The 12841-nt window shown below is 39.3% G+C and overlaps 2 protein-coding genes across 3 annotated transcripts in view; one reads left to right on the top strand and one right to left on the bottom strand.

The window, feature by feature from the left end:
* LOC127637361 (histidine-rich glycoprotein-like) overlaps positions 1-12841 on the top strand; it is a 104062-nt gene that overhangs the window by 26193 nt on the left and 65028 nt on the right. The window lies entirely within an intron of this gene.
* Positions 1-12841, bottom strand: part of LOC127637338 (glutamate receptor ionotropic, kainate 2-like) — a 76245-nt gene that overhangs the window by 1358 nt on the left and 62046 nt on the right. The window contains exons 14-15 of the mRNA XM_052118351.1: positions 11724-11949; positions 4166-4416 (exon numbers count right to left, since the gene is read on the bottom strand). Of these exons, the coding sequence (XP_051974311.1) occupies positions 4166-4416; positions 11724-11949 (477 nt within the window). The remainder of the gene's footprint in view (positions 1-4165; positions 4417-11723; positions 11950-12841) is intronic.

Here is a 12841-nt window from a genome sequence, read left to right as displayed (position 1 = left end):
GAATGGCCATAGCGTCATATTTACATTCGAAGTTTTATAATGAAGCTTGTAATGTCTGTTGTCCTATTTTATGATGTCATCACCCTAAAAAAAAATTTAAATCCTCAATTTGAATAAAATAGAATAATATGGATTAAATGGAGCACAGAGCGCCAAGCGAACGCAGATAGTCCAACATAATACGATCTTTTCTGTAATATATAATAATACTAGACTAGTGGTGGTGGTGTAGTGGGCTAAAGCACATAACTGGTAATCAGGAGGTTGCTGGTTTGATCCCCACAGTCACCACCATTGTGTCCTTGAGTAAGACACTTAACTCCAGGTTGCTCCGGGGGGATTGTCCCTGTAATAAGTGCTCTGTATAATACATTGGTAATCAGGAGGTTGCTGGTTCGATCCCCACAGCCACCACCATTGTGTCCTTGAGTAAGACACTTAACTCCAGGTTGCTCCGGGGATTGTCCCTGTAATAAGTGCTCTGTATAATACATTGGTACTCAGAAGGTTGCTGGTTGGATCCCCACAGTCACCACCATTGTGTCCTTGAGTAAGGCACTTAACTCCAGGTTGCTCGGGGATTGTCCCTGTAATAAGTGCTCTGTATAATACATTGGTACTCAGAAGGTTGCTGGTTTGATCCCCACAGTCACCACCATTGTGTCCTTGAGTAAGGCACTTAACTCCAGGTTGCTCCGGGGATTGTCCCTGTAATAAGTGCTCTGTATAATACATTGGTACTCAGAAGGTTGCTGGTTTGATCCCCACAGTCACCACCATTGTGTCCTTGAGTAAGACACTTAACTCCAGGTTGCTCGGGGATTGTCCCTGTAATAAGTGCTCTGTATAATACATTGGTAATCAGGAGGTTGCTGGTTTGATCCCCACAGTCACCACCATTGTGTCCTTGAGTAAGACACTTATCTCCAGGTTGCTCGGGGATTGTCCCTGTAATAAGTGCTCTGTATAATACATTGGTACTCAGAAGGTTGCTGGTTTGATCCCCACAGTCACCACCATTGTGTCCTTGAGTAAGACACTTAACTCCAGGTTGCTCCGGGGGGGATTGTCCCTGTAATAAGTGCTCTGTATAATACATTGGTACTCAGAAGGTTGCTGGTTTGATCCCCACAGTCACCACCATTGTGTCCTTGAGTAAGACACTTAACTCCAGGTTGCTCCGGGGGGATTGTCCCTGTAATAAGTGCTCTGTAAGTCACTTTGGATAAAAGCGTCTGCCAAATGCATAAATGTAAATGTAAATATATATTAGCTGCTAGACTGCTCCGGAAGGTGCGTGTCTCACTTTGTGTCCAGCAAGTTTTTTTCACCACAGTGAAAATGTTTTTGAAAGTCTAAACGCCAACTAACGGATTGAGGCGGAATATTTCGTTAGATAAAAACATGTTGTGAATTATTAAATTATTACGTCTGTCTTTGTTCAAAACATGTTGACTTTTGGACTTCACGACGCTCTGGAGTTATTGGAAATGTTTGGACGACACGAATCAGAAACAATCCCATGAATATATTATATATATATATATATATGTGTTATATTAATAATAAACAGCAGGACACGACATTTAAATTCTAATGAATGTGAAAATGTATCAGTTCATTGACAATCACAGAACTTGCTATTGTAGCTGATTACAGATACACATTTGATTATTTATATTAAATTATTCTCTTTGTAAAATAATATTTCCTTATAAAAACATCTCTAATGTGTATTTCAATGCACAGTTAAAACCTTAGACGTATGAAACACAGATTATAACCCAAAATGACCGTTATGGCCACTAAAGGTAGAAACACTCGGAACTCTTTTGTTTTGAAATTGTAATAAAATAACAATAATAGAATAAAATATACACACATTAAAGAAACGTCGTGTTCCTGTGGTTATATGGGGTTTATTTCAACAAAGTTATTACACTGCAACATTTAAAAACAGTCAAAATGACCGCCGGGGTAGTTCTAGTGTTGAAGAACAAATAATAAACTCAAATAATAAACACGTTTTAACAGAAATATTCATGTAAGTGCTTTTATAAAATTAGAAGTGTCACATTTCTGCCTTTAAACCCTCCAAACATGGACCCCATTGACTTCCATTGTAAGTGTGTCACTGGAACACACATTTGTGCTTTTATTAACCCTTTAGCGTTCGATGTGCCCACGAGAAAACAGAAACTTGTCAAAACATTAATAATTAGTCTTGATAGAGTGTCTGTGTATCTCAGCAAGTATTGACGCTGACTATCACACCTGGAGTCGTGAGTTTGAATTCAGGGCGTGCTGAGTGACTGCAGTCAGGTCTCCTTAGCAACCAAATTGGCCCGGTTGCTAGGGAGGGTAGAGTCACATGGGGTAACCTCCTCGTGGTCACTATAATGTGGTTCTCGCTCTCGGTGGGGCGTGTGGTGAGTGACTCCAGCCAGGTCTCCTTAGCAACCAAATTGGCCCGGTTGCTAGGGAGGGTAGAGTCACATGGGGTAACCTCCTCGTGGTCACTATAATGTGGTTCTCGCTCTCGGTGGGGCGTGTGGTGAAGGACTCCAGCCAGGTCTCCTTAGCAACCAAATTGGCCCGGTTGCTAGGGAGGGTAGAGTCACATGGGGTAACCTCCTCGTGGTCGCTATAATGTGGTTCTCGCTCTCGGTGGGGCGTGTGGTGAGTGACTCCAGTCAGGTCTACTTAGCAACCAAATTGTCCCGGTTGCTAGGGAGGGTAGTCACATGGGGTAACCTCCTCCTGGTCGCTATAATATGGTTCTCGCTCTCTGTGGGGCGTGTGGTGAGTTGTGCGTGGATGCCGCAGAGAATAGCGTGAAGCCTCCACACGCGCCACGTCTCCATGGTAACACGCTCAACAAGTCATGTGATAAAATGCGCGGATTGACAGGCTCAGACGTGGAGGCAACCGAGACTTGTGCTCCGCCACCCGGATTGAGGCGAGTAACCGCGCCACCATGAGGACTTGGAGCGCATTGAGAATTGGGCATTCCAAATTGGGGATTTTTTTTTTTTACCAACACAAATTAGGTGTTGTTTGTACGTTTATAAGCTGTACTTTATAATGCATGTAGATATTATGACCAAAACTGAACAAGTGCTTTAACATCTGCAGATAAATCAGAAGTGTTACATTTTGTTCATTTATAAATATATATATATAAAATAATAATAATAATAATAATTGCAAACCAAATGTGTCAATGCAGATCTCCTCACAGATGGTCCTCTGTCCAACAGTAGATGGCGCAGTGCTGCCACAAACATCTTCTTCCACTGAATTATACAGCTAGAGATTATGTGGTAAAGATGACTAGTTTATAGTTCAAACACATCTGATCTGGTAAAAACAAACATTTTAGCTTTAAGTCTAAACTTGAACGCTGCATGCTTTTAAGATCAAAGTGGCAGCACTTTGACATCTACTGCTTTAGCATTGCTCAGGACAAAATCTGCAAGTCATGTGACTCACAAGCGTTTTCACTTATAACTTCACGAAAATAAACTGAATATATAATATCACATATCATTATTTAGAGTCTGTGATTATCTTTCAATCGAGTCCACACACAAGATAATCAGATGTATAGATCATTAGATAATCTACATGAAGCACAATGTTACATATGACCACCAGGAGATGGCGCCAAATACACGACACAGACTCAATGATGACTAAAATGACACAGAATGAAACTCATTCTGTGAAATCTCATGACTAAAATCATGTCTGCATGCTATGCAAACCTTTAGTCATTGTTGTGTTTGCATGTGTAATTAGTTCTTATGTACAATTATTATCTTTTATTTGTTTAACCCTTTACTGACAGCACAGAGTCTCCTGAACTGGGATCAGTCGGTTTAAATGAAATTAGATTATACGCTGCGTATAGCGAAGCCAAAATACAACCTCCACGCATGTGTACACGAGGTCGGCATGTTTGATTGTAATTTGTCTATTCGTGCTACATGATCAAGGATAATGGTAATTGTTATAATACAAAAACTAAAAGAGTAATTGAACATTATTTTAGGCACTGTGAAATCTAACATTATATGTACTAAACACGAGCATTAACCGTTGTATAACAGTAACACGCGGCTTGTGAACTTTGGGCTTTTAATGGTATGTTTGCGTGTCGTACCTTCTCTATCTGAGCGTTCTGTTTGGATTTGTACAGCACCTCCCCGACGGCGACGAACACGGACAGCACCAGACCAGCGGCGAGAACGATGAAGATCCCTCCGATGTTCTGCACGCCGAGCGCGCTGGCCTCTTTACTCTCCTCCTCGGGACAGCCGTTTCCTCTCCACCACTTCTCCTTCATCATGTGCAGCTTCCCCTCCTCCTGGAGCTGCAGGATGGCGATGGTGATCTTGTCCCGGTACGGAGAGCCTGCGGGGGGGACACCAGATTACAACAGCAGGAGGTGAAAGACATGATGATGAATCAAGTATTTCAACGAGCCTTTGTTGAGATTGTATTCGGGATGAAAAAAAATATATTTTTCACCCTATATGTCATTATTCATGTTTTTACTGTAGTAACCATATTTTAACCTTGATATTCGTAGTACAACCATAGTAAAAATACAGGTAATAAAATATGTTTGTGCATAATTTTTACATAATTTTAAAAAACGTGCTAGCATCATGCTAACATCGCCTAACGAAGTGCTAAAACATGCTAAAAACGTGGTAACGTTATGCTAACACATGCTAGCATCGCCTAGCGAAGTGTTAAAACAAGTTAAAAATGTGTTAACACATGCTAGTATCACCTAACGAAGTGTTAAAACATGCTAAAAACGTACTAGTATCCTGCTAACACATGCTAGCATCGCCTAGCAAAGTGTTAAAACATGTTAAAAACATGCTAGAATCATGCTAACACATGCTAGCATTGCCTAGCGAAGTGTTAAAACATGTTAAAAACATGCTAGCATAATGCCAACACATGGTAGCATCGCCTAGCGAAGTGCTAAAACATGCTAAAAACGTGCTAACCATCATGATACACATGCTGGCATCGCCTAGCGAAGTATTAAAACATGCTAAAAATGTGCTAGCATCATGCTAACACATGCTAGCATCACCTAGCGAAGTGCGGAAACATTCTAAAAACATGCTAGCATTGTTAACACAAATGCTAGCATCGCCTAGTGAAGTGCTAAAACATGCTAAAAACGTGCTAGCATCGTGCTAACACATGTTATCATTGCCTTACGAAGTGTTAAAACATGCATGCGCATGTTCTAGCACTGACTGGCCTATAGGGGCCTTCTGTAACCAAAGCAAAAGTGTTTTGGGCCATAAATCATAAACCGTATGTCGTACACTCAAGTGCCATATATCATCGGAATCGTTGGCTCAAGACGAACAAAACGCCTATCTTTTTCCACAATTTACGATTTGTAAAAAATAATAATTTTTGCAAACTAGTCCAAGACTGTTCGACCGATCGGAACCAAACCAGTGCAAAAAGATTCTCTGGAGACGAACTATCAATACTTATCTAAACTTTCGATTCATCTTCACAGCGGTGCGTGCAAATGTACAACGTTACGTATGGCTACGTATACGAAAATGCCTTTAACTGTTGAACAGTATGAGATATTATTACAAAACTGGAGGAACTTATGAATAGGGTCATTCTGAGGACACATGAAAAATATTGCGCACCTCGGCCACTAGGTGGCTCTATAACAATGAAAAACATAAATAGCTATAACTGTGGAACCATTGGTCCGATTACCTTAAAAATCTGCATGCAGTGTTTTTGTACAGGGTCTATAAGGACAGTCGCATATCTTCAAAAACATGGCCACCATTGACCAATCAACTTTCAGCAGTTATTTGACAAGGTTAAAAAAGGTCGACAGGGTGGGCCAAGAGCCATTGATGTCAATCAACTTGTTCGTTAAGTATTTGAGATTATTTAAAAAACCTTTTGCAAACTAGTCCTAAAGTTTTCACCCGACATCAACAAAACCAGTACAGGAAAATACTGTGGACAGCCTAAAACAATATTTATCAAAAACATTTAATTATGGGTGTGGCCTTGTTTACCCAAAAGCCTGTAACTCCTAAATTAAATCTTTGATTTGAATCAAAGTTAGTATGCATGTGCAACTCATGATTCCAAGAAGTATGCCAAATTTGGTGGGAATCGGACAATAGGTGGCGCTGTAACAGTCATAAATGTTCAAAATACTAAATCTTAGGTGTCTGTGTATCTCAGCGAGTATTGACGCTGACTATCAAACCTGGAGTCGTGAGTTTGAATCCAGGGTGTGCTGAGTGACTCCAGTCAGGTCTCCATAGCAACCAAATTGGGCCGGTTGCTAGGGAGGGTAGAGTCACATGGGGTAACCAAATTGGGCTGGTTGCTAGGGAGGGAAGAGTCACATGGCGTAACCAAATTGGGCCGGTTGCTAGGGAGGGTAGAGTCACATGGCATAACCAAATTGGCCGGTTGCTAGGGAGGGTAGAGTCACATGGGGTAACCAAATTGGCGCGGTTGCTAGGGAGGGTAGAGTGACATGTGGTAACCAAATTGGTCTGGTTGCTAGGGAGGGTAGAGTCACATGGGGTAACCAAATTGGCACGGTTGCTAGGGAGGGTAGAGTCACATGGCGTAACCAAATTGGCCTGGTTGCTAGGGAGGGTAGAGTCACATGGGGTAACCAAATTGACCCGGTTGCTAGGGAGGGTAGAGTCACATGTGGTAACCAAATTGGTCCGGTTGCTAGGGAGGGTAGAGTCACATGTGGTAACCAAATTGGTCCGGTTGCTAGGGAGGGTAGAGTCACATGTGGTAACCAAATTGGTCCGGTTGCTAGGGAGGGTAGAGTCACATGGGGTAACCAAATTGGCGCGGTTGCTAGGGAGGGTAGAGTCACATGTGGTAACCAAATTGGTCCGGTTGCTAGGGAAGGTAGAGTCACATGTGGTAACCAAATTGGTCAGGTTGCTAGGGAGGGAAGTGTCACATGGCGTAACCAAATTGGGCCGGTTGCTAGGGAGGGTAGAGTCACATGGCGTAACCAAATTGGCCGGTTGCTAGGGAGGGTAGAGTCACATGGGGTAACCAAATTGGCCGGTTGCTAGGGAGGGTAGAGTCACATGGGGTAACCACATTGGCCGATTGCTAGGGAGGGTAGAGTCACATGTGGTAACCAAACTGGCTGGTTGCTAGGGAGGGTAGAGTCACATGGGGTAACCAAATTGACCCGGTTGCTAGGGAGGGTAGAGTCACATGTGGTAACCAAATTGGTCCGGTTGCTAGGGAGGGTAGAGTCACATGTGGTAACCAATTTGGTCCGGTTGCTAGGGAGGGTAGAGTCACATGGGGTAACCAAATTGACCCGGTTGCTAGGGAGGGTAGAGTCACATGTGGTAACCAAATTGGTCCGGTTGCTAGGGAGGGTAGAGTCACATGTGGTAACCAAACTGGTCCAGTTGCTAGGGATGGTAGAGTCACATGGGGTAACCAAATTGGTGCGGTTGCTAGGGAGGGTAGAGTCACATGTGGTAACCAATTTGGTCCGGTTGCTAGGGAGGGTAGAGTCACATGGGGTAACCAAATTGGCACGGTTGCTAGGGAAGGTAGAGTCACATGGTGTAACCTCCTCGTGGTGGTGATTAGTGGTTCTCGCTCTCAATGGGGCGTGTGGTGAGTTGTGTGTGGATCGTGGAGAGTAGCATGAGTCTCCACATGCTGTGAGTCTCCGCGGTGTCATGCACAATGAGTCATGTGATCAGATGCGCCGATTGGCGGTCTCAGAAGCGGAGGCGACTAAGACTCATCCTCCGCCACCCGGATTGAGACGAGTAACCGCGCAGACCACCACGAGGACTTAAGAGCACATTGGGCATTCCAAATTGGGGAAAAAAAAAAGGGATAAATTAAATAAAACTATGGTCATCTAAACAAAGAGTGAAAAAAAGACATAATTTCAACATTTATTTTGTGAAAATTATTTTTATTCATTTTTGTTCACAGGCCATTTTGTTGGCGTCATTTCCACCGCACCCCTAAAAATAAAGTTTAGACGAAAGTTTTTGTACTCGTTAACCAATTGGACAAAAGTGTGAGTGAAGAGATGAAATAAGAGACAAAACAAAGAGAAATATTTGAGAATGATACATTTGTATCAATCAAGCTGTGAAAAGTGTGAAATTATGATTTAAATTGTGTGTATTTACGATACATTCAATGTTAGCTATATGAAATTATTCTTCGCAAGACAAAAGAGTCGCTCATTTTATTCGGAAAACATTAAAAATATAATTTCCATCCTGCACAGAATTCTATTAAACAGAATTAAAGATGAAATGACAGAAATGAATCTCCTGTGATGCATGAACACACACTGATAATGTCCTCTGTGCCTAATTTACATTCAGAGTCTGTTCTTTCCATCTTTAAACATCGTAACACGAGATGTGTTCAATAAGCTTCAATGTTATTCCAGGAATATTTATTTGGTCCTCCAGCAGAAACGCGCAGTGTCCCGCAGAAATAACAGCGGTGAGTCAGATTTGAACCCTCGTCCCGCGAGCACGCCGAATGCACAAAACGCAGCGGGACACCAGCACATCAAAGTCGCTTGAATCCCGAACAGCAAACGTTGGTCTGTCAGACAGAGTCTGGGGAGATGCGATTCAACGACTGTTAATCAGAGAACACAAACGGTGAGTTATAAAGCGTGTTTGTAGTTAACAGGATTACACAGATGAGCGACAGAAATAACACGGAGGAAGAAAAGCCAAGCGGGAGGATTTGAGATATTTCCTTTTTTAATATCTCAACCCACACACAGCTCCTTTCAGATATTACAGCTTATAAAGCCTTTGCTCTCTCGTCATAATCTGTGCGCTGTTCTAGTTACCAGAGCATCACATGACCAGAGTGAAGACGCGACTAATACGTCAACTTGGAGGAAGGTGATAATCGTTAAACTTATTTGTCCTGTGCAACAGTGAAAGACAACTCACCTGTCAATCAACCAGTGTGCTGTCGTGCAAAGGCAAAATGCAGTAACTACACTAATTTAGTCCGAATTAAGTTATGAGTGAAATGAGGCATTCATAGATAGACGGGCTTGAAAACATGGTGTTAAAATACCAGTAACATCCATTTTAACCCTTTAAGCTGGAGTGGAAACACAATCGTCAAAATATGAATACTCTTGAACAACACAAATTAGGTGTCATTTGAAAGTTAATAAGCTCTACTTTATAATACATGTAGATATTATGACCAAAACAAGTGCTTCAAAATCTGCAGATAAATCAGAAGTGTTACTTTTTTTATCATTTATTAAAAATTATTTGCGCTGTAAATATTATTACAATCGGTAAAAAAATAAATCTGATCAAATATTCATGTGTCATATGTTGTTGGAAAGATCTTAAAGAGTAAAATACAACCAGATTATTTGTTTACTCACAGATAAAAATATAGCGAGTAACAGCTAAATATATGTCTTTGACAATTATGTTGGTGTTGTTTATATGCCGCATTTTCACTTATAACTTCACGAAAAATAAACGGAATATATAATATCACATATCGTTACTTAGAGTCAGTGATTATCTTTCAAACGAGTCCACACACAAGATAATCAGATGTATAGATCATTAGATAATCCACATGAAGCACAATGTTACATATGACCACCAGGAGATGGCGCCAAATACACGACAGACTCAATGATGACTCAAATGACACAGAATGAAACTCATTCTGTGAAATCTCATGACTGAAATCATGTCTGCATGCTATGCAAACCTTTAGTCATTGTTGTGTTTGCATGTGTAATTAGTTCTTATGTACAATTATTATCTTTTATTTGTTTGGAGATGTTTTTGGACACTAAATTAGAAAAATAAGAAAAAAATTATATTTTTCACTCAGAATGTTTCATAATCTACATCATTTTTTACAATATTTATTTACAGTGATACCAAACATTTGACCTCCTTCTTTTTTGTTTTATTTATAAGTCTTTAATTTTGGGTTTGCCAGTGAAACAGGAAGTCTTTAAAAACACCTAAAAATGTTACTAATTAAAATGCCAATTTGTGATATCGGTAGTTCCTCATCTGGTGAAACATATATACAGTATATACACAAAACTCTTCATCTAGTGAATATTTAGGCTATAAAAAGCTTAATTTGGTAAAACAAACATATATAGCATTGAGTCCCCAGTTTATTTCAGGCTTGTTTATAGTTAAAAGTACTTTTTCTGGTTATTATTGGGACTTCGGTTTCGTGATAAACTGCTTTTGGGATTTTATTCATGTTGGACTCTTGTAGCCTCAATGTCATAATAAAGAAAGAATAATAAATGTTGTTTCATTCTATACATTTGTTTTTAAACTATCGGCTGATTGGCTATTGACCTGTTCCACCATCTTGGTTATCGATATTGGCAAAGTCCATTATCAGTCGACCGCTATTAATAAGGTTTGCGCTTGTTTTAAATAAAAAATGGTCATTCTTGATTTAAACGAATGGAATTAAAACTAGCGATAATGCTAATTTTTAATATGTGTAATTTGGTTTCGACTAGAGGTAAAGAAATACAGCTGATACTGTGTGAAACGGGAATTTCAGAAATAGTCCGAAATTAATTGTAGATATCCGTAATTGCATTTCGAACAGGAGCGAATGACGATCATTGTGAAATTCTACTAGAGAAAATTTTCATTTTTGATATCTGTAAACGTATTTCAACATGTTAGATTTAGTTTTTAGATATCTGGAAATGTATTTTTAGTTATCAATAAATTAAAGTGTAATTTAAGATATCTTTTAAATACATTTGTATTTTTTATTTGTTTATTTATTTACTATTTATGACTCCAGATATCTGAAATGAACATTGCCGCTAGTTAAAAAACAAAAAAAAATTACAGATATTAACAATGATAATTTTTACTTGTTGTGCTTCAATTACTGATATCAGGTGCGAACATTTGCACTAGTAACAATGTCATTACTGATGTCCAAAATTGCCTGACTTACTATTAAGAAATGAACCACATCTGTAATTGCATTTTGAACGGGCGTGAATGATGAATAATTGTGAAATTCAACTTGTGAAAATGCAAAATAAAAAAATTTACTTTTTGAAATGCCATTTTTGATATCAAGAATAAATGTTCTTTACTAGTCTTTACTAGTAAAACCTAATTACTGATTTATAGAATTAGCACTTTAGTAGTAATTCCATTGTTGATATCAAGAATTAGCATTTTAATTAGCCCTGCACTTGATTAAATGCCCAAATGGATGCAATAAACTTCTACCTACTTTATTGATAATTATTAAAAATAGTAAACATATTAAATATCCTCGTGCGCGGTATAAGAATTCATTCAGGTATCCGAGTCAGAGTCATCAATCAGGACCGATCGTCATGGTGACGGGTTTATAATGATGGGATGGTGATGTGTCTCTCTCTCTCGTGTGTGTGTGTGTGTGTGGCTGTCATGATTTGTGTTAATGGTGAAATACATTTTGTGTGACAGATATAAAATGATATGTGTGGCTTGTTTCCTAATACAAGTCTATGGGGTTTTTTCAGGTGAAAATGTTTATTGTGATGTTTTGTTGAATGTTTACATGTCTGGAGCACACCTAATAAACAGCGTGAGTGTAATTAGTATATTTAGGTATATATTTCTCACCCATGGGCGTTCCCACACCGTACGCCTTCGAGTCGATGAGTCCTCCGATCTGCGTGAGGTTACAGTTTCGCTGGGTGACGAACTCGATGGCGGTGGACTCCATCAGGAAGGCGTAATCAGACGTGAGCACTCGATGGATGCCCTCCTCTACGCTCTTGACCAACACGGACTGTCGACGGCTGTTCATAAACTCCCACATCTTATCATACGTAGAGATCTTCGTTTTCTATAACAGAGAGAATAAAACGGTGGGATGCAATACAATTAATAACATCATATAATATTATGAATAATAATAATATAATATTGGGTGCCACTATATGCAATAAAATATACAGCTCAGTAAAATGAAATGAGAGACAAATAAGATCAAGCAAATACATAAAATATTAATTATCTAATATAATATACACTGTAAACCCTAAAGTTGTAGAAATGTCAAGTTTTGGGCTCATAACTTAAATATCTAAGTTCTTTAAAAATACATACGCTTAAGATTAATTGTTAATAACTCAAACTACTGCGCTTTATTTATTTCAATTAAAATTATTAAGTAGAAACAACAACATTTAAATAGCAAATCTGAGTTAAGTCTGTCTAGTTACCTTAACTAAAACACCATTACTCAATTTAAATCAGAGGACGAGTTTACTCAATTTAATTGAGAGGACAAGTTTACTCAATTTAATTGAGAGGATGAGTTTACTCAATTTAATTGAGAGGATGAGTTTACTCAATGTAATCGAGTGGACGAGTTTACTCAATTTAATCAAGAGGGCGAGTTTACGCAATGTAATTGAGAGGACGAGTTTACTCAATGTAATTGAGAGGACGAGTTTACTCAATTTAATTGAGAGGACGAGTTTACTCAATTTAATCGAGAGGATGAGTTTACTCAATGTAATCGAGTGGACGAGTTTACTCAATTTAATCAAGAGGGCGAGTTTACTCAATTTAATGGAGAGGACGAGTTTACTCAATTTAATCGAGAGGACGAGTTTACTCAATTTAATTGAGAGGACAAGTTTACTCAATTTAATCGAGAGGATGAGTTTACTCAATGTAATCAAGTGGACGAGTTTACTCAATTTAATCAAGAGGGCGTGTTTACTCAATGT

Source organism: Xyrauchen texanus, chromosome 45, assembly GCF_025860055.1.
Source record: "Xyrauchen texanus isolate HMW12.3.18 chromosome 45, RBS_HiC_50CHRs, whole genome shotgun sequence".
NCBI classification, from domain to species: domain Eukaryota; kingdom Metazoa; phylum Chordata; class Actinopteri; order Cypriniformes; family Catostomidae; genus Xyrauchen; species Xyrauchen texanus.
Note: the sequence above shows the minus strand (reverse complement) of the source record. Positions and strands in the feature narration are given on the sequence as shown.